A 24,925-nucleotide genomic window follows, 5' to 3' on the forward strand; every position below is an offset into this window, starting at 1 on the left:
TGAAACACACAATGGTTTACTCATCAAATTAAATGAGGACACAAGAACTCAAATATTGCTCTAGCAATGAGTACAACAATTTATGTTATATTATTACTATTATTTTTAATCCCAGAAGTTAAGTGCCAGATATACTAGAAAACTGTTTAGGTAAAAAGGTTTAGATTAATTCATGGAAAGGATGAAATGTGGATTCCAAGAAAAATAAATGAGGCTACATGAAATACTGAAAACAGTATTTTATTTCAGCTGTGCAATTGAAAAGGAAAAAGATCAGGCTGAGAGCTAGGACACCGATTTTCTAATCACTTGCTTTGTCACTAATAAAGTTCCTTCAGCTGTGTGCCTCAGTTTACATATGTGTAAAATGGAGTTAATTTGTGCCCTAACATTTGTGTGAAGAGAACTCTCTGAAATACTACACCTTAAAGGCCACCAATAACTTTGCAAGTTCCATTCAGATGTAAGTTACTATTAAATTCACAATGGTCAGGCATTTTGTTTCTTTTGTTTTAAGGTGCTCATAGGCCAGGATTCAGATGCTGGTCTTCAAGAAAACATGCCGGATGGCCAGAAGAGGACATTCCCACTCCTATAGCCACAGAAAGAAGTACTCAATTTTTTGAAAGATATTCTGAGATGTACGCCATACACCTGAGATTAGAATCTGGCTTTAAGAAAAAAAGACCGTGTAGCGAAACACAAGTTTTCAACATTGTAATAGCTTCAAAGATAACTCTTAACCAACTTTCTTTTCTAAAGAACTTCCTAATAAATAAAAAAGAGACATCTCATTTTTCATCTTTGTTTTTGTCTTTGTAACAAGTGTGTGTGTGTGTGTGTGTGTGTGTGTGTGTGTGTGTGTACATGTGAGAGGAACCAACCCTGACACAGGTCCAGGGTTCTTCAAACTAACTTTTCCTTTTGTGAGGGGACTTCAACCAATAGTGCATCCAAGACTATCAGAAATGATGCCTTAAGATACTACTAACAGATCAGAATACTAATGAATGGAAAGCATATTCAAAATAGGGGGAAGTTATTGTTCTATTGAACAATGATAAATAAATTGCAAGTAGCATGATAGTCTGACCTTTCGACAGAAAAAAAAAAAAAAAGAAAAAGCTTTAGTCAAATCATGGTTGCTTTCGGAAGGTGGAGGGCAAACAACCTCTGACCATTAGCCAAGTTTTCTGCCTGTACTCTGCTGCCTCAGTCTCACCTCCAGCCTGTGTAGAAGGCACCGTCCAGTGCAGGCAACGCTTGGGGCACAGCAGGGAGCAAGGTCACACAAAAAAGCATCAGCTACCATCATGGAACAAGATATCCTGATCTTTCACTTTGATCATTTCCAATTCATTGACTAAAGAAGAAAAGAAAGGGCTTCCCTGGTGGCGCAGTGGTTAAGCATCCACCTGCCAATGCAGGGGACACAGGGTAGAGCCCTGGTCCGGGAAGATCCCACATGCCATGAAGCAACTAAGCCCGTGCGCCGCAACTACTGAGCCTGCGTTCTAGAGCCCGCGAGCCACAACTACTGAGCCTGCACGCCTAGAGCCCGTGCTCCGCAACAAGAGAAGCCACCGCAATGAGAAGCCTGCACACCGCAACAAAGAGTAGCCCCCGCTCTCAGCAACTAGAGAAAACCCGCGTGCAGCAGCGAAGGCCCAATGCAGCCAAAAATTAAATAAATGAATAAAATAAAAAGAAAAGAAAAAGTTACTTCAACCTGGAAATGCCATGTCATGAGTGTTCATACCCTACAGAAAGGCTCTTCTGACCTACTCACCCACTGACCCACCAGACATAGATAGTATCAATATTTGGTCAATCAAGCAGCAAATGAGCAAAAAAAAAAAAGTTCTTGAGGGAGTCCTGATATTGATTAAAGGGGCATTTTTTTAAACCACCATAACATTGACATGAACCAAAATTTGAGAATCTTGCCAAAACACTATACGATACGTATAGTGACCGTGTCCAGATTAAAAATGGACACGTGCAATGTGATTATTATTTTCTCTTTTTTCCCTCTCCTGGCATGGAAAGTGTTAAAGAAAACAATAAAAGGACAAGTTAAGTGTACAGGGTAGGATTTACTGGCATTTACTTTTAATCTATGGCCCTTCACTCTGTAGCTTATCGGGCCTCTGTCAGTCCTTTTTCCTCCTTTATATCTCATGAGGAGCCCCCCCCATGCTGCTACTGAGAGACAGAGCCCAAGTGTCTATAAGCTTTTTGTCAGGTAAAAAGAGAAGAAAAAGGAAAGGAACAAGAGGAAAAGCAAAGCTAAGAGGCATCTATTAGATGTCACTAGGCTTTTGTATTCATGTCAATGATTCAGGATTAGAGTATTTGAAATAATCTTATTGAGAGGAATCAAAAGGCCCACCGAGTGAGAGGCTGCTCTGTAGCATATGGCAAAGGCACGAACAATATCTTATTAAAGATGTGTTGGCTAACACTATTACTTTATATTATATTACAAAACTATTGTGCCTCAAACAGTTAGCAGGATGGTATAGTTACCGAGTGCCATTTTAGAGGTTATTGTGTGGGATCAAGCTATATAATTTGCCAGCTTGTCTAGTTACATCTTTCCAAGTAGGGTTTGGAGGCAAGTTTGGACCTGGAACCAAGCACTTCACCTTCAAAAATAAAAATCCCCAAAGCACACTGAGGATCACGCTGTTCCCACTGAAAGTGGAATATACATTACATGGATGAAACACCAATGGCATTCTCTTCCCCAGAACCAGTTTCATTAAGTTTGCATCATTTACCATATGTGACCCCCTCTCCCCCCACGAAAAATATGCAGGGTTTTTTTTTGGCTTGATTCCCCTCCTCATGAAAAATACACACACACACAAACACACACACACACACTCAGCTTCACACATTAGCAGGGTTAAGGCAATTAAAATTCTATTACAATAAGTACTGTAACGTTAAAACCTTCATTTACCTCTGGACAAAAGCTTGTAACTGGAGAAAGAGTTTGCGAGGGAGATTTATCTCCATCTACACACACCTTTAAAGGCAGCAAGCAACCAAAGACAAACCTGTACTGTTCACCATATTTCACTGATTGCAATTGGAGTATTTAGGTCACTTTTATATTGTCCAGGATGGTATACAATTACACGGTTTGTAAAGGGAGGGATGAGATGGTGGGAGGAGAGAGAAGGAAAAATTAATGGTCTATTTCAGATAATACCTGATGCAAATTAAAAAGACCAAAATGCCATCTCTTTATATGCATGGGCCTCTAAACAGAGTTTTTAAAATCTGGTCAATTTTTATTAAAGAGTTTGGTCAGGTGCCTGCAGTAAGGAAAAACAAGTAAAATTTATCAATGGAGAGTTGCATTTGGGGAGGGATTTGGGTTTCTTCCCCCATTCTAAGCAATTTATTTTAGAAAAGTAAAAGCATATTTAATATAATGATATATTCTCATCACAAACTGTGCAAAGTTGTTAGATGACACACAGAGGAGTTTGTACTGCTTTTCTGTATTTTTCCAGAACTGTTACAAAAACAAAGTTATGATGACATGGGATTTAAAACCCACACCATGGGCTGACACCCAGGCCAGTTACACATATGCGCTGCTGATTCTCTGAAGCTCCGTTAAATACATTTCTTGGAAGTTGCTGCCATTATTTCCTTTACAGGAAAACCACTGTTGTTCATTATACGGTGTCTGCAGTAGTATTATACCATGTAAAAATACTTTGCATTATGATATATTGTCAGCATATTTGCAATCCATTTGAATGTATTCTGGTTGTGTATTTGGGAACAGCTGATAGCAAATGGAATATAGACTGCTATTAGCTGATTGTATTCGTTATGTTCTTTTTTTTTGTATTCATTATTTTCTTATCACAGTAGCAAACTGCACACAAGTATACAGGCTCATCTCATATTCAGAACGGTATTATCTGATATGTGATAAAATTTAGAATGATAGTCTCTCACATAAGTCTCATCGTTAATAATCACATATGAATTCCCACTGAGAAAACAAATGTTTAAATACGGTAGGATTAATAAACAACCATAAATTCACGCTCAGCGCTGGGTCAGCGCTGCCTTTCCACTTTTGGAAAAACACAAACCTCTCAAACCAACCAAGAGGACAGCAATTATCCTGCCTGCGGCAATTTTAAAGGGTGAATTCCTCCTCCTTTTATTTTAATGGAGCATTCAAAGTTAGGAAATCAGGCAATATAAAAGTCATATCAGAAATCTGAGAAATGCATTGATACCTCTGGTTCCTTGAGCCCTAGATAGCTGTCTGTGCACCTTGCAGAGTGATTATGTTTAGTGGTTGGTCCTTCTAAAAACTGATGAAGACCAAAATAATGAGTTGAAAGGTCAATGAAATAAAGCCATGAAACTCTGACTAAAAGCCTCATCTGCAACTTTAATAAAAGGATGTTTATGTTCATGTTAGTTGAGGACTTTTTTAACAGAAAATAAAGGAAAAACTTTTAGTGAATTTTTAGATTTAAGTTTGATCATAAAGGACAGGGAAATCATTTACTGTCGAGGGAACCTGATGCCTTCACCATTTTAGGATTGTAGATATAGGAATTAGAATATAGCCCACCCTGCTCAATGTTTAAAAATAAACCTCAATTATAGTCTAATTCTGAAGTTTTACTATTGTTTTCCTATTATACAAATGAATATATATGTTACATAAACACATCAGGATCGATTTAATCGAGAACTTAGCTTGATGATAAGACAACACTGCGCTTTTCTGAAAAGTCCTATTACAGCATTTAAACCTCTTAGATGAAGAATGGATCTTAAATAAAATTGTTTCTCTGAACAACCCTGACGTAATTCAACAGGTAAAATGGCCATTCCAATATTTTCACTCCTGAACATTCTATTTCAGACAACAATCGTAAAGAAAACACATTTAGTGTCACCTAGGTGAAAGTGATTGAGTTGTGAAAGATCTTTAGAAAATCCTAGAAAAAGACATATATACACTTCTTTTTTTCTTTTTAGGAGACCCTTGGGTAAGTGTGGCCTAAAGAGCTAATTCCGAACAGGCTGAATTCTTCATGTTACAAAACTCATGTATTTTTTTTTAAATGTTGCATGTCAGGGCTTACATCTCAAATGTAGATACAGAGATTCCTATAAATGGAAAAGAAAGACAAATCTGTTAAAGCTGCACTAAGCAAACCCAAAATCTTTAGAAGGATATTAGTTGGCAGGCTTTAAAAATCCATGTTTTTAATATTGGCCGTGAGGGACCCAAAACTCTCCAGTTACTCAGGCCACATTATATCCCGAAAGGACTATGTCTAAATTCACACAAGACAGGAGAAGATAATTTGAGGAGGAATTTCATCCTTTATTATTTCTATCTATTAAAAGAAAACAGTCCACTTGTCAATTCTCATGATCCACAGCACAAAGAAATGAAGAATTGGGCTCTTATTTTCTCCCTTTATTTAGTGATCCAACTATTTCATCAATCACACTGATCTTAAATTGAAACAAACAAACAAACAAACAAGTATTGAGCCATCCCCTATCCTGTCCTACTGGAAGTAAGTGTACAAATCTGGCCGGAAACTTTAGGGCTCTATGTGAAAGGAATCCTATAGCATACTTCGGAGAAAGAAATGTTTTTGTTAAGACCATCTGTATTCATCCATGTCATTGCTCAAAGGAAAATAAAGAGTTTTGTGAAGCAAATCTAGAATGCACAGTAATCCTAACTAACTAGATAAGGAATAACAGTCTGCACACTTAATATATTCAGTTCAAGCATTTATAAATAAGTTTCCACATAGAAAATGGAAGTTTTTTTATGAATTCAGAAAAACTGGGTTCCCAATTCAGACTACCCTATGTGACTTTTGTCATTATCATCTTTTCTGATTCTTACAAAGTAAACCTAATTAAGAACCTCCCTCATTAGTCTTCCAGAAAAATTAGCCCAGCTTATGCTAATTACTCCTGCAAAATTTAATAAACTCGTTGAAATGGGAATAGCCTAATGAGGTTTTATTTATTGAACTAAGATAACTCCTATGAAAAAGGTTAGGACACAAGGATATCCAATGTTTTAATAAAACTACAATTTATTCAATTTCTAAACACGAATTTTATTGCAAACCTTTTAAATTCAAATATGAGTTGCTACGCGAATATGTTAAATCAATCTCCACCTTAATCCAATAACTGCAAGTCATTTTTTGCTTTTTACTTTAACAATAATTACCACACATAGCCCTTTACCTCAACGATAATGAAATTTGCTGTTATTAGTTCCTGGTCATCAGGTATTAAACATAACACATTTGACTTTTCCCATGTCTACACAGCCCAGATATCTAGATCATTGGGCACAGCCTGGATTTTTATAATTCTCAATCAAGCTATTTGGCATTAGGCAGAAAAACAACCTGGCAGTCAACTCCACATGCCCACTTTGTACATTTACAGAAATTTTCCTCCAAACTCGTTTGAAGTGACTTGACAAATTGTCACAATCGTAAAAAGAGCTGGGGTCATATTTTTCTTACTTTGTCGCACGCTAATATAAAAGAAGAAAGTAGAAACACATTTTCTAAATCACAGTATATAAATGCTGATTTTGTTAATTTCACTTTTTTGATAGAGTATGCCGACCTGATGTCCCCAAATCACCGGCAGCAAAAAATACAGCCAAAATTTAACACAGAAATAGCTTACCCTGTACCATTGCCGTATGACCAGAAAGCCTCTTCTATCAATCCTATAAATAGTTTTCCTGAATAACCACTGCTAAAAGTCTTTTGACTGATAAAAATAGCACTGTTCTTCCAAAATCCGAAGGACAAGCAAAGGGAACTAAAAATTATTGGTGCCCAAAAGGTGACTGCGTGTTAAACCTATGCTAAATCCTAACACAAGGATTGCCTGTACCCTCAGCTCTATAATTGCACATTGTATGCATCTTGTAAAAACAGTTACTATTGCTACTGAATGCAGGCCCCATAACCTATTTTTACAAAATATGCAGGGATTCGCATCCATAAATCTGAAAGCAAATCAAACCCTAAGCACGTAACACAGATATTATGCAATCGGTAATATAGAATCAAATTGGAAAGTATGAAATTCAAACACGGTTGTCATCATTTTTTTTTCCTTTGCGGCAATTTTATGGAATTGAAAAATCTTTTCTATTTTGCCCTTCCCTGTGTAAGTTCTTTTCCTGTTGTTATTCTCTTCGCTTGTTGTTAAAAATGGAAGTTTCACATATCAGCACAGACAGGACTGGAGCTTTTAAAACCTTTGGCAGACTGAAGGACAAATAAATTCTGAAAACTCAGATGCAAATAAAAATAGCTAAATGGGTTTGTGCATATCAGCTGGCATCACTGCTTGAAAAGACGGTTCACGGGAGACAGTGGCAACAGCCAGCAAATAAACATATGTTGGGACTCATGCAGATACCCTGGGTTTCAGCCGTTTTTCAAGTATCCTTCTCTTAAGAGACCAAGATTGGCTAACACCGTTTTCTACTTTGTCAAACCAAAAAAGAAAAAATGAAAAGGATAAATGTCATGAGTAATATCTCTAAAGCCACCGACAGTATAAAGTGCATACTTATTTTGCCTAAATTGTTTGAACTACCCCAGCCAAGAAAAGGTTTTAAGTACCCTACTGGGACAGATGCAAGGCGGCAACAATAGAAGCCACACTAATGCAATCCAGGTAACACAATCCTGTTTCAAAAACACGGGCCGGGCTAATTACAGCGCTGCTGAGTCAAGTTTCTTATGCCATCGCAACCCACAGAAACAGGTCAAAATCAAATGTTATTCAAACCACAGTCATATCAACCTTCTATATCAGAGTCACGGCTTAAAACCAAACGAAGAACTTAAAAGCTTAACCCATTCAAAAGCAAAAAAAAAAGTGTTTTCATTGCGGGTGGCAAAGTAAGGTTCTTATCATCTGAACCAAAAGAAACCGTGTGGCAGAACCGAATGTTGATAGTTTCAAAGTTTGGGGGAATATTTGGGCTGGTCCTTTGATCAGAACACTTTCTTTTTGATAGAAGAGTAAAATCTGCTTAAAATAACAAATGGCATTTTGAAGAGAGGTATTTAAGTGAAACAAACAACAAAGGTTATATTTATTTTTTATCTTATTCATTTGAAGATTTATCTGCCATTGCAGAAAAAAGAAATTACATAATGGCATGTCTGCTTTTGTAGATAAACATGCTATGCTAATTCTATAGGCAGCACACAACTTCATTACACACTAAACCGTTGATGTTTCAAACTTTGAATCAAAGATATTAATCGTCACTTATCAAGCAAAGATATATGTCTTTGGTGAGTATTAGTGAAAGATATTTAGTTAAAATATCTGATTGAAATGTAAGTTTTATAAAGCTACTTGGCAATCAAAATTGGGTTTAAGCCTGAAGAATCACATAAGTCAAAATCAACAACCTATGTTTTGTCACAAATTACAGTAAAGCAAACACTTTTTCAGTCAACTGAAAAATGACAGAGCAAGCCTCCAAAAAGTAAAGAATTGGAAAGACAGATGGGTGGGCGGGGCAGGGGGGAGGTGTCAAAAATCATTATTACCAAACCCCAAAAGGGACTTTTGTTCAGCTGTTGATTTCCTCAATGAGGGATCAGTCAGTCTTACCTGCAAGACTCTTCCAGCTAACGGAGGGTGCTAGCTCTTGTCCTAGCTGACAACTGACAGTATCTATAAACCTTCCAGGCCATTTAACTCCCAATGAGTAATGCTATGTAACAAATGGTTTATTATACATGTTTCCATACAATGAATTTCAATAATTAAAATATAAAACGAATATTTGGAATGCAACTTTGCATAATCTGTGCACACACTGACTCAAAATTGCGCCGAACAACTAAAACAGATTTATTGTTCTACAGTGATTTACTTGGTCATGTCAGATTAGTAATATGGCTCTGTTTAAAAACACAATAATTAAGACAAGCAGGATAAATTAATCAACTACAAGGCAGCGTGAGCTACAATCAAACACGGGAAATTACTGTAGAAAATCTTGTTTCACAGATCTCTTTAAAACTGCTTTTATGCATAAATAAAACCTTAAAATGTAGATGGATTGCGTCCAACAGAACTACTGTAGCTAAAAGTGATAATGATTCAAACATTTTTCAAATAAAAGTTAAATATTTATAAGCACCCAACCACATTTCATAAATCACAAACTATTATTATTTTATTTCTGAAGCTTCCTGGCACAGCGTGAGGACTGAGCCACAGAAAGGCAAGAAAGAAGAAAATATGCCTTTAGGAGCGTGAATCAGACACAAAACTGGAGCAATCCAAGAAAACAGGCCTCCAAAGAACATCCCATATGGCTTTCCCAGGAATCGCAATAGCTCGGCGCAGCTGAAGTCATGACCAACAGGCAAATTTCGGCCACATGCCTTCCTAACCCTCACCCATGAGCCACGCAAGACAGGTGTTTCATTATAATGAGGAAAAAGAACCGAGAGAAAGTAGAGCGGTCCCTACCTGTCAATTATCACTGGATCTGAGGGAGTCTCATTTCGGTTGCCACAGCTTTTCTTGTCACAACAGCGGCTATGGAGCAAAAGCAAGAGGATTTAGTACAACCATTACCATGTAAAATCATCATTTAGGCAGACAGAAGGTTCAAATTGCTGGGTTGCAAATGCTAGAATTACCACAAAGCCATACCTGGCAATCAACGGATCCCTGAGACAGAACGTTCTATTTGGGTCACCTATGGGTTAATGGCCAGGCTTAACCTCTCCCTGCACAAAGGAGGGAGGGAGAGGGACTCCCACAGAGCGAGGACTGACAGCCCTAAGATGGGGTCTTCCCATCACTGCCCGCAGGATTGGAAGAGTTCACTGTGAAATGCATTATTATTACATCTACCCAATGAGAATATTCAGGGTTGTGGGTGGCTTAAACACTCTTCCCTCAAGATCACACTAATTGTGTGGAACGCGTCAATAATGAGGTATGAGTGATTTCTCCCCCTCCAGTCATTTTGTATTAAATGGATTCCTTTTTCTTCTCCTTCCTCTTTTATGGGAGACGTTTCCATCAACCACAACCTTCCCCAAATCCTAAAACTGTAACTGTTTGCTTTTGAACCATGTTCAGAATGTAAGAATAAAAGTACAACACAATAATCGAGACAAAGAGGCAAGATAAAAGAAAATAGAGATCCACACATCCTCTGGCTTTTGTGCCCTGCTCTGGTCACTGTGCAAGTTTCCTGGAAGCGTTTAGGACAGTTGCTCCAAAGCCTGGCAAAAGCCTGGCAATGGACACTCTTAATAGGTCAGAGAAAAGGCAGACGTGGGCAAGTAAAGCACCTACTATCAAAATCCCACCCCATGTGTGACCTTAAAGTTGACAGTTTTTTCTTAACCTGAGATGCTTCTAAAAAGTGAAAAATTAGGGTTTTTGAAAACTACCCATGGTCAGTGGAAAACTATCCATCTGAGACTTGTTTGCAAATAAGAAATGTGTCCACTGGCCAGTCTACACCCAAGGGCACACTATAAAAGCACGTATTTGATCAGTCAAGGAGGTGAGGGAGTTATCCAAGCATTATACATTGCCTTGCACCACAATATGCACTTTTCTCCCTCTCGCTTACACAGGCACACACGCACACACACAAACATACACACAGACTCATTCGACTTAGTGAATCATAGAGCCTAAATTTAGAGAGCTGCTAGAGAGAAACAAACACTGAACTTCATTTTCAGGACCCAGAAATATATGCCTGCCCAGGGAGTCTTTCAGCAAAGTTAGGAAGTCTCTCTTCTGGCTGTAACTATATCTCTGAAAAGAGAATCAGCTTCCATATTTGGTGCTCATTCGATTTGCTTCTCGTATCTTCAGAAAACAACAGCAAGAATTGTATCTCCTTTGTCAAAGCCCCAGCTAAAAACCATGCCACTCCCTTAAGAGCCTTTCCTTTTCTGATTTAGAGGAAACTATTTCCTCCAGGCCTGAGTTCTGCAATACTAGTACTTTGGGGATAGAAAGCGCAAAGGATTCCAATACCTAAGATGAAGAAACAAGGGAATGAGGAGTACAGTCTTTGAAATGCATACAAAAGATAATAATAATTTACAAACTAAACTCCATCCTCCCTGAACTCTGCTCCCCTGCACCTACATCTCAAGGGCTTTGCCAGAAGAGCACAGTGGTTAAGCACACCGACTCTGGAATCCGAGTGGCTTGTGGCAGCTGGAGCAAGGTATTCCACCTCCTGGAGTCTTAGTTTCCTCATGTGTAAAATGGGGTGATTGTGGTACCCACCTCTAAGTGTGAGGGCTCAGATCTCCAAAAGCAGCCCAGGGACAGAGCCCAGGTCTTTTCCCAGGGATAAAAGCAATGCATGGGAAGGCCTATTTCTCCTTTCTATTTTCCATTTGTTCCTTTCTTTTTCAAAACAGCGACTGGGCAAATCCCCATTGGTCAAACCCTCACCATTGTCCTGCCTGGACTGAATGCCTTCCAGGGACTCTTCCAACTCACCTGATGATGATTTCAGACTAGAATCTACATCTCAAGACAATGTGATTCTCTCCCTCCTCACTGCCATCACCCTCATCTGAGTCACTTTCACTTTCTCGCTTTAACTCCTGCAGTGGCCTCCCACCTGGTCTCTCTGTGTCTACTCTTCACCTCCCCCATGACAGCCACAGTGATCTTTTCAAAATGTCAACTGGACTGTGTCACTTCACCACCCAAGACCTTTTAATGGCTTCCCACCACACTGAGAATACATCTATGGCCAGACCACCTCCCAGTCTCCTGTCACTCTCCTCCAACTTGCCAAGCTGCAGCCTCACTGGCCAATTTCAATCTCTCTAATGGGCCACGCTCAGTCTGACCTCAGGCCCAGGTCTGGGCAGGCCTCCAGGCCTGGACTGCTCTTCATCCAAGCCCTGCCTGGTTAGCCAGCCTCTACCCCCTCTTTGGGCCTCAGCCTCTAAGCTTCTTCCTTCCTCAGAGAAGCTAGCCCTGACACTTGATAGGTTCCTCTGGTTTTTCCTTTCAGGGCATGAAACACAAAGCAAATTATATACTTACATATATATTTGCATTTTTTTTGGTCACTGTCTCCTCTCACCCCCTCCCCTACTAACTCATATGATTCATAAAGGAACACACTGTCAATTTTATTTACCTAATGAGTAGCATAAGGCCTGGGACAGAATAGAGAAGCTCAAATATTGGTTGGTGGATTGGACGACTTCATGAATGAATGTAATGTACTGGGGAAAATACAATCCAAGAAAATAGGAAGGTAGCAGATACAGGAAGCCAAGCTGACCCTCTGAGCAGACACTGCTGAGGAAAGGAACGTTCACCTCCATCCCACCCCATACACCAGACCACCTCCCCAAGCAAGGGCCACACTGGGCCTCAGATATGCCCTGTGCCTTAAGCACTGTCTTCATCCCCTTAAAATAAAAACGCCCTGGAGTGCAGCCAGCTGAATCGAAGCACAGCCTAAGTGAGAACCACCCCTCTCTGCTGTGCCCCAAGGGACCCAGGGAAAAAAGCAGATGCGAAGAACAGAAGTGTATAGGACTAACAGAATAGGAATAAAATAGGAATAACGAAGAAAGGAAAACAGACTAAGGGCTGGAGGTCATTTATCATTTATAAAACCCTATACAAAGTATGAAAAATAGCCCAACAGGTTTCCTGCTTTCCTGCCTCTCAAGTCATGTCACTGCATCACGTAGTCGTCATCCCCAAAACGGGATTCTTGGGCTCTGCTCTGCGTCTGGAGTGGCAACAAAACACTGTCTACAGTTTAAGCCCACTTTTAAAATATATTCATATACACGTATACATATATGTGTGTGTACATATATACATGTAAATATGGAACTGTGTGCAGCATTAAAAAGAACGAAGGTGGGTTTGTACACACCATCACGGAAAGAAGTTTGTACACACCATCTACATCATTTTATGACCTGAGAAAGCCAAGCTGCAGAATAGTATGTACGGTATGGTCCTACTTCTAGGAGAAAAAAAGGAAAGACTGAGAGAGAGGAAGGGAGTGAGGGGAAGAGACAAATAGTCTCACAAGCCAGTTCACACCCTCACTTCACTCAAATTTCTGCACAAAGTGACAGCCTGCAGAAGCCCTTCCCTGACTACCCCCAGAGCTCTCTAGCCCCTCATCCTGCTTCACTTTTCTTCCTAGCACTCATCACATTGTCTTTTATATTTGTCTTCTTATTTATTGTCTGTCTTTGAATACAAGGGTCTTAGACTGTTCTGTTCATCCCTGAGTCCCCAGCAACTAGAACAGAGTGTGGCACACAGTAGGCCCTCTGGAAGTATTTTTTGAATGAATGAATAGAAACTTCAAAGAAATAGCCTATAAGGAGTGGAATAAGTGGGGAAATATAGAGGATATATATTTTATTTCTGTACTCCTGCAGTTTTCTGCTTTGTATTGCAATATTATTTTCCTATTAAAAGACTAAAAATCAACTGCAAATTGGGGAAGGAAGGTCTTCCTTTAGGCTGAGCTGGCATCTAACCCCATAAAGCTCCCTAGTTCTAACCCAGAGCCAAGCAGAGCAAGGACCTGTCTTCCTTCTCTGTGATGGTCTTTCTTGCCTTCTCTTTCCTCCCTTCTCCAAGCCAAACTGCTCCCTATGTCCCTCTACTGAACTCAGAAGGACGGAGAAAGGTGGGTACCAACCAGCACCATACACAAGGCAGGCATTAAGCAAGAAGGACAGAATGAAGGAGAACAGATTCACTTGTGTTTAAGGCAGGAGAGGTCTCGGGCTGAAACAATACAGTACCTGGAACAACAGATGCAAGAGCACTTCAAGGGAAAAGTTACCAGGTTAACAGAAGAAATCACAGTGCCAATCATGTCCTCATTACTGTGTGACTGATGGATCTTCATCCCTTCAAATGCTGTTCTTTAGACTCCTACTGTGTTTGTCAGGCACTGCACCAGGCACAGACCTGGCATTTGCTTCCTAAAGCAGGAATCTGTCAGGGGGCTTGGAGTTTCCTCATTTGCTTTGTCACAGGGCAGGATTCCCACTACTTCACATCCCTTCACAACCTGCAACCCAAGTGGCAGGAGAGCAATGTGGCCCATCACTGGAGTGGGGACCCAGCACCCGGTGTCCTACGTACACTGTGGACTCAAAACAGCAGCCCTTTCCCCAGCAAGATTGTGCATCCCTCGGACAAGCTAGTCCAGGGAAAAGCAAGCTTGTGAGTTTCTTCCTTAGCAGCATGACACAGGTGGCATCTCTCTAGTGCACTGACACATGGCTTCATAAATCATGGCAAGAAACATATACTTGTTTCCTGGTCACGAGGCCTGCAGATCCTCATCTTAGGGACATGGAACTTCTTCCCATAAGTAGAGGCTCTCTCAAGTGGAGGAAAGCATCAGCTCCATCTCTAAGCCTTACAAAAAGGAAGATTATCTTACCCATTTAGCCAAAGTGGCTGGAGAATGAGATATATGAGTTATCTGAATAGTCTGATTAATAGTAATAAGCTCATTCTTTCCCTCAGTTAACCAACTTAAGTTTTTCCATTCTTTAAAAAAAGACACACTCCTTCTTTTCTCTTGAGTTGGTTTCTTCACTGTCCAACTGTCCCCTTTCCAGAGTTGCCGTCACTCCTTGCCACCTGAACCCCATAAAAGCTGGCTTCTGGGCCTCAGCGCCAACTTGAATGTCCTCTCTTGAAGTTCACCAGTGACTTTCTGGTGCTTTTCTCAGTATTCAAGTCTATCTGGATCTCCTTACACTTATTACATGGATGGCTCCCAAACTTTGAAACACCCTCCTTTTATTTCTATGCTCTGTATGCTCAAGGTTCTTTTTCCTAATTCTCGAACACACTAAATGAGATTGTTGCCCAAGGATGTATCCATAGCCTCTTCTCTTTCTATTCACCTATCCTTGTCAATCCCACGTAAGCCCATAGCTTTACTTTGCACCTTTGAGAAAAGACCTCAGAAGTTGGTTATCCTTCGCCCTGACTCTCTGCCCAGCTCCAGGCCAAAGGCCCACGATCTGTAGACCTCTCCCCAGAGAAATCCTGCCTGGACTGCCAACAAATGGACCAAAACGCTCCTTCATGCACCCTCTAAAATCCGGGTCCTGTTTCACCTTCCTCCCAATCCCTGCAGCTAAAACCCACCTTTCTCTGAGCAGCTGTGGTCTTTGGCCTCACCTCTTATCCCTGTCTACCCTTTCTACACTGCTGTCTAGTTATCTGTTTTATGAGTCTCATTCTCCCAGGCTAACCTGTCAGCTCTTCTACTATAGGGGCAGTCCTCTTTGGCTCTTTGTTCCACTGTGCTTTGCACATAGTAAGTGCTAAAAGAATGAATGAAAATATCCTTAACAGCACAGCTAGAATGAACAAAGCATGTTAACATTTTAGTAGACACTTCCCTTCCTTTCAATATTCTCTTACCGTCTTTCCCTTTGAGCAACTCTGTGCCAGGTACTTAACCAGGCACTGCAGATGTTGCTACTACTGCGCCCACTACTTCCACTGCTTCTATTAATATCAATACTAATACTACTGCTGCTACTATTAATAATGACAATAGACATTCGGCACTTACTATGTGTCAGGTACCATGATAAGCATTTATCGGGATTACAGCATTTAATCTTAACAACCACCCTATGAGAGAAGTAATAGTTTCTCCCCATTTCACACATGGGCAACTAAAGCAGAGAGGAAAACTGGGTAACTTCTTTGTCTTCAAGGAGCTCTTAGTCCAGCAAAGAAAGACAGGCCTTGGACACACAATTACAATGTGCTGCATGCTATGAAGGAAAAGCGCAGGATATCACAGGAATGAATAATAAGGGGACCTCGCTCAGGCCAACAACCAGGAATGCGTAAGTGGGAATCTAAAGGAAAAAAATGAGAATACACCAGCCAAAAAGGAAGGAAGAACAAGCCATATCAAGGAACCAGGCTAGCCCTGGGAGCTCATGGTCCACAAGATGTTAGGCACTGACAGTGGGGAAAAAATGCCTTCCTAAATACAGCACCCATCCCCTGCAATTGTCCTGTTCACTGGAAAGGGAGAAAATCTGTTTTGCCCTGCCTGGGGGGCTAGGAACTGGACACACCTACCAAGTAGAGTTCCTATTTTCCATTCACATTTTAAACACAGGATGTGGAGATGCATTTATAATCAAATGCTTTGTGGAATGAATCCTGCTTCTAAAAATCTTTCATGGGGCCATACTTTTCAAGAGCTTAATCACCAAGTATTAGCAAAATGTAATAATGATGATTGGTATAATAAATTCCAGTTTACCAAAAATGCAGAACCTCTCCCAGAATTCCATGGAAAGAGTTTTATGCCATCAAGTCAAAGGGGTTTTGTCTCAAAGAGAGACAATAATAACAATCCCATGGCAGTAAGTCCTTTAGACAGCTCATGCAATAGGGTTACCCTCTCAACAAAACAAAACTGATTTTTTAAATTTGTAACCACCTAATACACAATTCCCTGGTGTTTATTTTTTTTCTTTTTTCTTTGATGACAACAAAACAGAATCATCCCAAGCCCTTTCCTGTCGATCTAAATTCTCTGTGTCTCCTTCACCGGTAGCTCCAACATACTATAAATATACCTCTTTTGTGACATAAATGCAAAGTTTTATTGTGCCGTTAGCCTTGATAGAAAGCACTGCAGAAAGTTGTTTAGAAATTAAATATCTAAAACAACCTATTTTAAAATCCAGGGCCCTCACTATTTCATGTCTGCAGTGAAGAAATTTCATCTTGGGGAGAGCAAGCTGTCTTTCACACCATATGGTTAATGGTGGTGCATAGCAATTAGCCAGGCTGATTAATGGTGAACAGACTCTAATTTTATGCTTATAATTGAGCCTGCATTTGCACCCCTGGTGCAAATTCAGCACATCCCAAATTCCACTTACAACCGGCAAGAAATCAAGAGAAATAGGATGGTGTGGAAAGTGAGAATTTTTTTCCTAAAGCCCCCTAAAGAGCATCAGATTTGCAATTTAAAAGACTGTTAGCCACACAATAGATGACAGGCTTGTGTAATAGGGTCATGGCGGCCTGGTAAACAAACAGTACCCCTTACACATCTATAGGCAGCCAGGAAAACCATCATCTGTAGCATTAGCAGGATGACATTTTGAATATGGCTCTTCCCTCTTAGCCATGCAGTACAAACATCATTTGCCTTCAGTGGCTTGAGAATTTTATTTTTTGCTATTTTTATGTTTCTAAAATATAGAAAGAACGTCAGCAGTAAAGCACATCAACCAGCATCATAAAGTACTTTGGACCAATGAATTTCCAGAACAAGAAAAATAAAAATTGCATTAACAGAGTGTAGGCTTGTGTGTGAAAGGCATAATATATCTTAAGTATCTTAAGAATAATTTCTAGCATAGTCCAAACAAGTACAGATATGAGATGCAAATCTATGATTTATAGATATTAGTTGGCCTATTGGTTGAGATCCATCTTCCTGTCTCCTGTTTGCTGGAATCACATGGAACAGAATACGGAAAATTCATTCTAACAACATGCTAATTGTGGGAAGACGAAATAGAGATATGGCTGGAAAAATAGTAATACGAAGGAGGTCTTTTTTTAATGCTTTTCAAAATGATTTTACTCATTTTATTCTGAAGAGCGCAGCTCAGCTTTAGCTGTGCAATTGTTGTATACAGTATGACACTAATTTTGCCTAATAATATCTTCTACGAAATCCATGACCATATTTTTGGATTTTGTTGCTGCTTTAAAGTTAGAGAGAAGCAACCTGTTTTCGGAACAATTAACAAGTTTTACAAATCACTAAAGTGAAAACTTGTGAAACTCCTGTACATTTTAGAATAATATATTCGCAGAATGTTTTTTAAAAAGGAGAAAAAGAAATTTTTACATACATATTACAGATATAGAAGAAGTTACTACTTGGGACTTCACTAAGGAAACACAATAATCTCTTTTCTATCTTATTTCCACCTGTAGAGTTTTCAGATTGCTTTCCCCGCAAGTCTGCGGGCAGCAAATAAACCCACCCATGCCGAAGCAGCAGCTGAAACTCCTAAATGGTTTGGTCAGTAACAGTCAGGAGCCAAGCATGCTTTGTGCCAGGAGAGCCTGAGTGGCTAACAAAGCAATTAGTAGCCCTTCCCTGATGCAGAGTGTCATCGTCATGCTTTATCCAATTACTCAGAATATATCAGAAGCAAAGTGCCAGTGTTATTTTACAAAGAATTAGAATCCTAAACTGCAAGTTACAAGGCTGTTCTCTGGTTTACTCTCTCCCATGTGGAGGGTTGGCTGAGGCCATGGAAGTGAATGTGGTCTGCTTGCCTGGTTTCAAACGTAGCTTCAGACAAAAATAAAGATACTCATTTGTGGACAACATGAATGTTTATACCTTTCAGTGACTCATCTTTGCCATCCTTCCAAAAGCTCACTACATTTAAGAAATGTTAGCTACATTGTCATAGTTATATAAAAGGTAACTAAGATTAAGAGATCAGATGTTGGGTTGGTGTGGGGAGGAATGATGCCTATGTACGGACGGTCACATTGTTAAGTGGAAGAATTAAAAAGGGGAACTATAACTTTCAAGTCTTATCCAAACAGAGGTTTCTGCTGACCTCAATAGAACTCTTATTTTACTAGCAATGCAGTTGAGCACATATATTAACACTAGAAGGGTTATACTGTATTTTACTCAATTGAAAGGAAAAAGGAGAGGGCACTGCTTTGTGTCCATTAACAATGCGATATCAAAATTGGAACGTTTGTTTTTTAGGATGAAATCTAATAAATAATTGAGAACCACTGTGATGCCTGACACTTTACTACCAAATACTCACATCTAACAGTTTTTAGATTGTCTAACAGAAGATAAACATATACCCAAAAATAGACCTGAATTCACCTAGATTTGAGATACAAATTCATCTTCTCTTTGCTAATTAAAGGGAAAGAAAAAGGTATTTCTTACCTGCACATGATTTCGTGTGTGAGCAACACTCGGCACATTTCTGGGTTCTTGTCTTGGCCTTCATACACTATGGCCTGTAAACAAAGGCATGATTTGAGCTAAGAATGGAACCAAGTAGCAGAGGACAAACTACCACAGTCAAATTCTTGACCATTCACCACTGCCGCAAGGCCAATTAGCTTTCAGAGCCAAAGGCCTCACTGGGCTGATTGTTTTAAGACAGTTGTTAAGGATCAACCCAAATTGAGTGGAAGGGGATATGTTCCTCTCTGTCCCATCAACCTCCTTATTATAACGCACATCTTTGGATCCTTGTATGAGATGGGCTTCTGTCGTCAAGACAACCACAATTCTCTCTTCAATTCAGAATAAAAATAAATCTAATCAATGGGGAAGGAAAAACCCAGAAGGCTTAGCAGATTGAGATACTAGTGATTTAAAATACAGAAAAACACATGGATTTTATTTTCAAATGATTCGTATTTGTCGCCTCATTTTACTACTTCCAACTCCAACATGTAATATTCTAGAGGTAAGTAGTAGAAAACAAGTGAGGGTATGGTTAATGAGTCCATTCACTGTCTTGAGATGATTCATCCATCAGGGGAAATCCTTCCTGCCTACAGGTTGAAAACATGTGCTCTCTGGGGTGTATAACCACCCAAATAGTAATACTCGCCCGCATATGCGGGGGGACAGGCAGGGTTGGGGCAGGGGGAGTTAAGCCATAGTTATCTCCCTCAACTAAGAAGAATTACATCTGACTCTCAAAATTTGGAGTCCCAAACCACCTCACCAGCCAAGATGTTTTTGTCTGTTTTTAGTAATATGTGTACAAACATTTTCCTTAAGGTCACCAGGAAGTTTCCTTGAGACCTCTGCTTACTGGAAGATCTACATGTTAACACCTGGGCCAAAGAAAAGCTCACAGCTATGGATAGAGCAGGGCTCTGCATGGGGATACATTTTAACTAACATAACAATGTAGCACTGCATAGTACTAATACAACGCAGCTGCAAATTGTTAACAAAATTACTTTCACACATTCAGATAACTCTCAATTTCTTGGTGATGAAACTACTTAAGTTAACCAGAGACTATCCTTTTTTTATTATACACAGAAACTGCAGTAACTAACTTATAGTTGGCTAGAATGTGCTTGTTTATGAACCTGAGACTTTTAGAACTGTAAATGATGGAGGATAGCTTATGACACTATGTGTGCAGACCTGCAGACCTTCAGAGCAGGCTCTGACTTTTTTACCTAACTCCATTACAAAACAAAAATTGAAACAAATTTAAAAATGACAAAAAGTACCTGCATGGGCTTCCCTGGTGGCGCAGTGGTTGAGAGTCCGCCTGCCGATGCAGGGGACACGGGTTCGTGCCCTGTTCCGGGAAGATCCCACATGCCGCGGAGCGGCTGCGCCCGTGAGCCATGGCCGCTGAGCCTGCGCATTCGGAGCCTGTGCTCCGTAACGGGAGAGGCCACGGCAATGAGAGGCCCGCGTACGCAAAAAAAAAAAAAAAAAAAAAAAAAAAGTACCTGCATAAGGAGAAAACATTTTCTACCATTGGCCCATCAAAAGCATTTATATGGTTAGCCTGTTATAACCCTACATTTTTTTTTCCCCCTTACGCGGGCCTCTCACTGCCGTGGCCTCTCCTGTTGTGGAGCACAGGCTCCGGGCGCGCAGGCTCAGCGGCCATGGCTCACGGGCGCAGCCGCTCCGCGGCATGTGGGATCTTCCCGGAACGGGGCACGAACCCGTGTCCCCTGCATCGGCAGGCGGACTCTCAACCACTGCACCACCAGGGAAGCCCAACCCTATATTTTTTAATGTTTTATTTTGCCATAATTTTAGATGTACAGAAAAGTTGTAAGGATATATAAAGAATTCCAAGATACTCTTTCCCAGATGCCTCAAGTGTTTACATTTTAGTAAATTTGCTTTATTCTTCTTTCTTTCTCTATTTTCTTTTCCTGAACCATTTATTAGTTAACTGCAGACGTGCCCTAAATACTTCAGTATGTATTTCCTTAAAACAAGGAATTATCTTACATAACCATAGCACAATTATCTGAATCACAAAATTAACATTGATACAATACAATAATCTAATCTAAACATCTGAGGTTCACCAAATACCCAATAATGTCCTTAATAGCAAACAACAATAACAAAACCAATACCAATCACTGCATTCAGTTGTCATATCTCCTTCAATAAGGAATATTCCTGAGTCTTTGTATTTCATGACATTGACATTTTTGAAGAATATAGGCCAGATATTTTGTAGAACATCCTCAATTTGGGTTTGTCTAATGTTTCCTCAGACTTAGACTAAAGTTATGTAATTCAGGGCCAGAATACCACAGCCATGACGCTGAGTTCTTCTCCCTGTATCACATCACACCGTCAACTCGTTCCACTAATGCCAGTAAACTCTGACCATTTGGTTAAGGGGGTGCCTGCCACCCATCAGAGAGCACAGCCAGATTTGTGTACTGTAAAGTTACTACTCACTTTAAGTAATTCATAACTATCTTCTGGGGAAATCATCTAGATTATGTTAACATCATATTATGACTTAAATTTTCACCCATTAGTTTTAGCATGCACTGATGATGCATTCCTGCAATCTTAAAGGACCTTTTAAATACCCAGGAAGTTGCTTTACTCGAGAAAATGCATTAAGTAAATTGAAAATGTTTTAAAAACCAAAACTTGTATCTGCCTGCTTTATTTACTACAATCACTGCTTTAAAAAATCAGAGACACTGTAAATAACTGATTAGATCTCATACATGGTGCTAAAAATTCTATTATGCATTTCTGAGAAATCCTATTATCACTACCATTTTGTGTGTTCTCTTAATACCCCTGAAAACCTGTTTCAACTTTAGTTTTCTGTCATGCTAAACTAATACAAATAACTTGGTGAATAAAATTCATAGGTATTAATGGGGTTTTCCTTCCTGTTTAAAAAAAAAATTGGTTTTGGGAGGAGAAAGGAGTATCAATTACATCAGACCTTCTCATTTTGACTCTTTCTAGATAATACCAATATTATTTTTTACTGAGGCTGCTGGTTCCACTGAAATCAGTGGGCCCATGATGATACTCAATTAAAGATATGCTGCAGTGAAAATATGTTGACGCCCCCCCAAACAGTAGATGACCCATGGTCTCCCAGGTATCCCATGTTTTTGTCTTTGGTGACTGGACATCATTTGTTGAAGGCCCATGGCCTCCGTAATACATGTCTACCAAATGTCAACCTGCCACTTCGCTTCTGGCAGCAGAGTCAAAATGGAGAATCTTCTCTACATCAAGCATAGAAAAATGAAAGCATGAGTCTGGATTTGCTCAGAAATAGTTAAACTCTGGGGACAGAAGGAAGCATGAAGTTTCTTCTGTCCCTTTCCTTGGGGCCTCAGCAGAACAATACTTTTCAGCACATAAACACAGATAAAGAAGTGCTTGCTGCTTCTGTGACTTCTGAAATAAAAACAAGTGAAACAGAGTCTTCTCCCTCTCCTAAGGAGTAGAACTAAAATTCTGGAAATAGATTAATCTAGAACCTCAGTGTAATAAAGTTAGCTACACAGTGAAACTCTGTCAAAGGCAGCTCCACCTCCAACCTTGCCTAAGCAGTTTTTGTTACTGAAAAAGCTTGTTAAAACACACACATGCACACACACACACACACACACACACACACACACACACCACACCACACACACACACACCACACTATTATATAAAAGTATGGTCCAAGAAATCGACATTTTGATGAGATCCAACATAGGAAAACAGGATAAATCTATTTTGATGAACGTCTTCAATGTAGAGTGTCAACAATAAAACAGACTTTTTAAAAATGCCTACAAGTTCTCCCTCCAGCTTTCACACATATCAAATCTCTACCATGTACATTTAGTGCACACGTCAAGACTGGTTCACAGTTCAGCAAACCCAGACTTCGAGCCTAAAAGGAAAGGGGTTCTCTAACACCAGCTTAGGGAGAAGTTTCTGCTTCTTTTCCCAATTTAAATATGTGCCTCTGTGCGGTGTGAGTGAAGCTCATTGAGGCCGGATCAGTTGGGAGATCACAGAAGCATATAAACAGCACTGACTACTTTAACTGAAACCATTTTAATAGACAGCTCGTCTAGGACCTAGACAATGGAACACCAAGAAGAAGGCTTATCTTCATCCTCCATAGTAAGTCATGCATCTGCTCACTGGGAGGAAGGTAGTCTGCTGTGAGAGTGACAAAAACAACAGTGGTTTAAAGAAACCAGTGTGTTCATCAGCAGTAAGGATGGGAGGCCTGTTACAGAGATGGGCAGGAGCAGGAGAGAAAGCATATCAAATACATTATTTAAATAAATGATTTGATGGTGAAGCAAGTTGAGGTTTTAACCTAAGAAACAACAAAAACAACAACAAAATACAATAAAATAGAAAACGATGTTTACGTTAATCCTGCCAATGCAAATAAATCCCTTAAGGTGGCAGGAATGCTTGTACAGGAAAAAAAGTAAAAGAATAAACAGCACAAACTTCATCTCAACTTTAAAAACCTGGTGGAACTGATAAACAAGTTGTCAAAACTTGACATATTTGGAGCAGGTTTATTCTTCTGATATACTAGCCTCCCTTTTCTTAACGTTCTCCTCTAATGAGCATAATGAAAATATCACAATTATTGTTAATACTCTGTTGACTTTCTGATTGAGGTTTTTTTCAAGAATAGTTTTTTATAATAACAAAAATGAAGGAAAAATAGGAATTGTTAAACTTTCACATCCTTACACAACAGTGCCAGAAGGTTTGCTGTGAGAGGATGAAATGCCATCAGTTTCAAATGCCCAATTACACATTAACCTATACCAACTTCGAAAAGAAATCAATCAATAGAAAAAATCTGCCTCTGTTGCCACTGTTTTAGAAAGCATCTTGTGAATTGTGGTTCATCTCCACTTTTCTAAAATATCACTGGGTCTTAAAAGTTAATTGAAACTTACTATGGATAAAGACCACACAGTAAAACAAAAAATAGATGGTGAACTTACACAGGGATCACACTTCAATGGGATGCCAAAAGAAATACAGAGAATTGAGCACAGTTTTCTTTGTTTACTTTTCTAATAATTTTAACTCTTTGTGTTCCATGCAAAAATAAAGTGAGCAAGGAGAATACTTTTGACTTTGGTTCATTAAAATCTGAAAGGTTTTTAGGAACAAAATGTTTTCATTAGGAGTCTTTCTTGGTTTACAAACCAACAATCGGAGACTTGTCATCATTAATTTAGAAAGACAGAAAAAGATAATGAAAGGAAAGAAAGAAAGAAAAAAAGAAAGAAAGAAAAAAAAGAAAGAAAGAAAGGAAAAAGAAAGAAAGAAAGAAAAAGAAAGAAAGAAAGGAAGGAAGGAAGAAAGGGAGGGAAGAAGGGAGGAAGGAAGGAAGGAAGACAGGTAGATAGGTTACCTATAACTAACAAAAACTCCTAATTTTCCATTTAAATCAAAACAGTAACCTTGAAAATACATCACTCTTTTTTCCAAATACAAAATAAAAGGCTAAACCTAATTTGTCACCTTAAAGAATACATTCATGAATGTACAAAGTATCTCCTTCAACCAGAAGTAAAGTGTCCTATAAATACAGACTGTCAACACGACTTTGGCAGCAAATTACCAAGAATCAAAACTAATAAAAAAATATGAACACCTACATTATCAACATGCTGTAATATTAATCATTACTTTCGACCACCAAGTTCCACTTCTTGTCATTAAAATTAAAAAAAGTGTTAGCTAATG

The 24,925-nt window shown here is 39.4% G+C and overlaps 1 protein-coding gene across 3 annotated transcripts in view; it reads right to left on the minus strand.

The window, feature by feature from the left end:
- Window positions 1-24,925, minus strand: part of EBF1 (EBF transcription factor 1) — a 394,778-nt gene that overhangs the window by 360,011 nt on the left and 9,842 nt on the right. For all 3 annotated transcript variants that reach the window (XM_082651441.1, XM_082651440.1, XM_082651439.1), the window contains exons 5-6: window positions 19,091-19,164; window positions 9,565-9,633 (exon numbers count right to left, since the gene is read on the minus strand). In XM_082651441.1, coding sequence (XP_082507567.1) covers window positions 9,565-9,633; window positions 19,091-19,164 — 143 coding nt within the window. The remainder of the gene's footprint in view (window positions 1-9,564; window positions 9,634-19,090; window positions 19,165-24,925) is intronic.

Source organism: Grampus griseus (assembly GCF_964374135.1).
Source record: "Grampus griseus genome assembly, chromosome: 3".
Classification (NCBI taxonomy): Eukaryota; Metazoa; Chordata; class Mammalia; order Artiodactyla; family Delphinidae; genus Grampus; species Grampus griseus.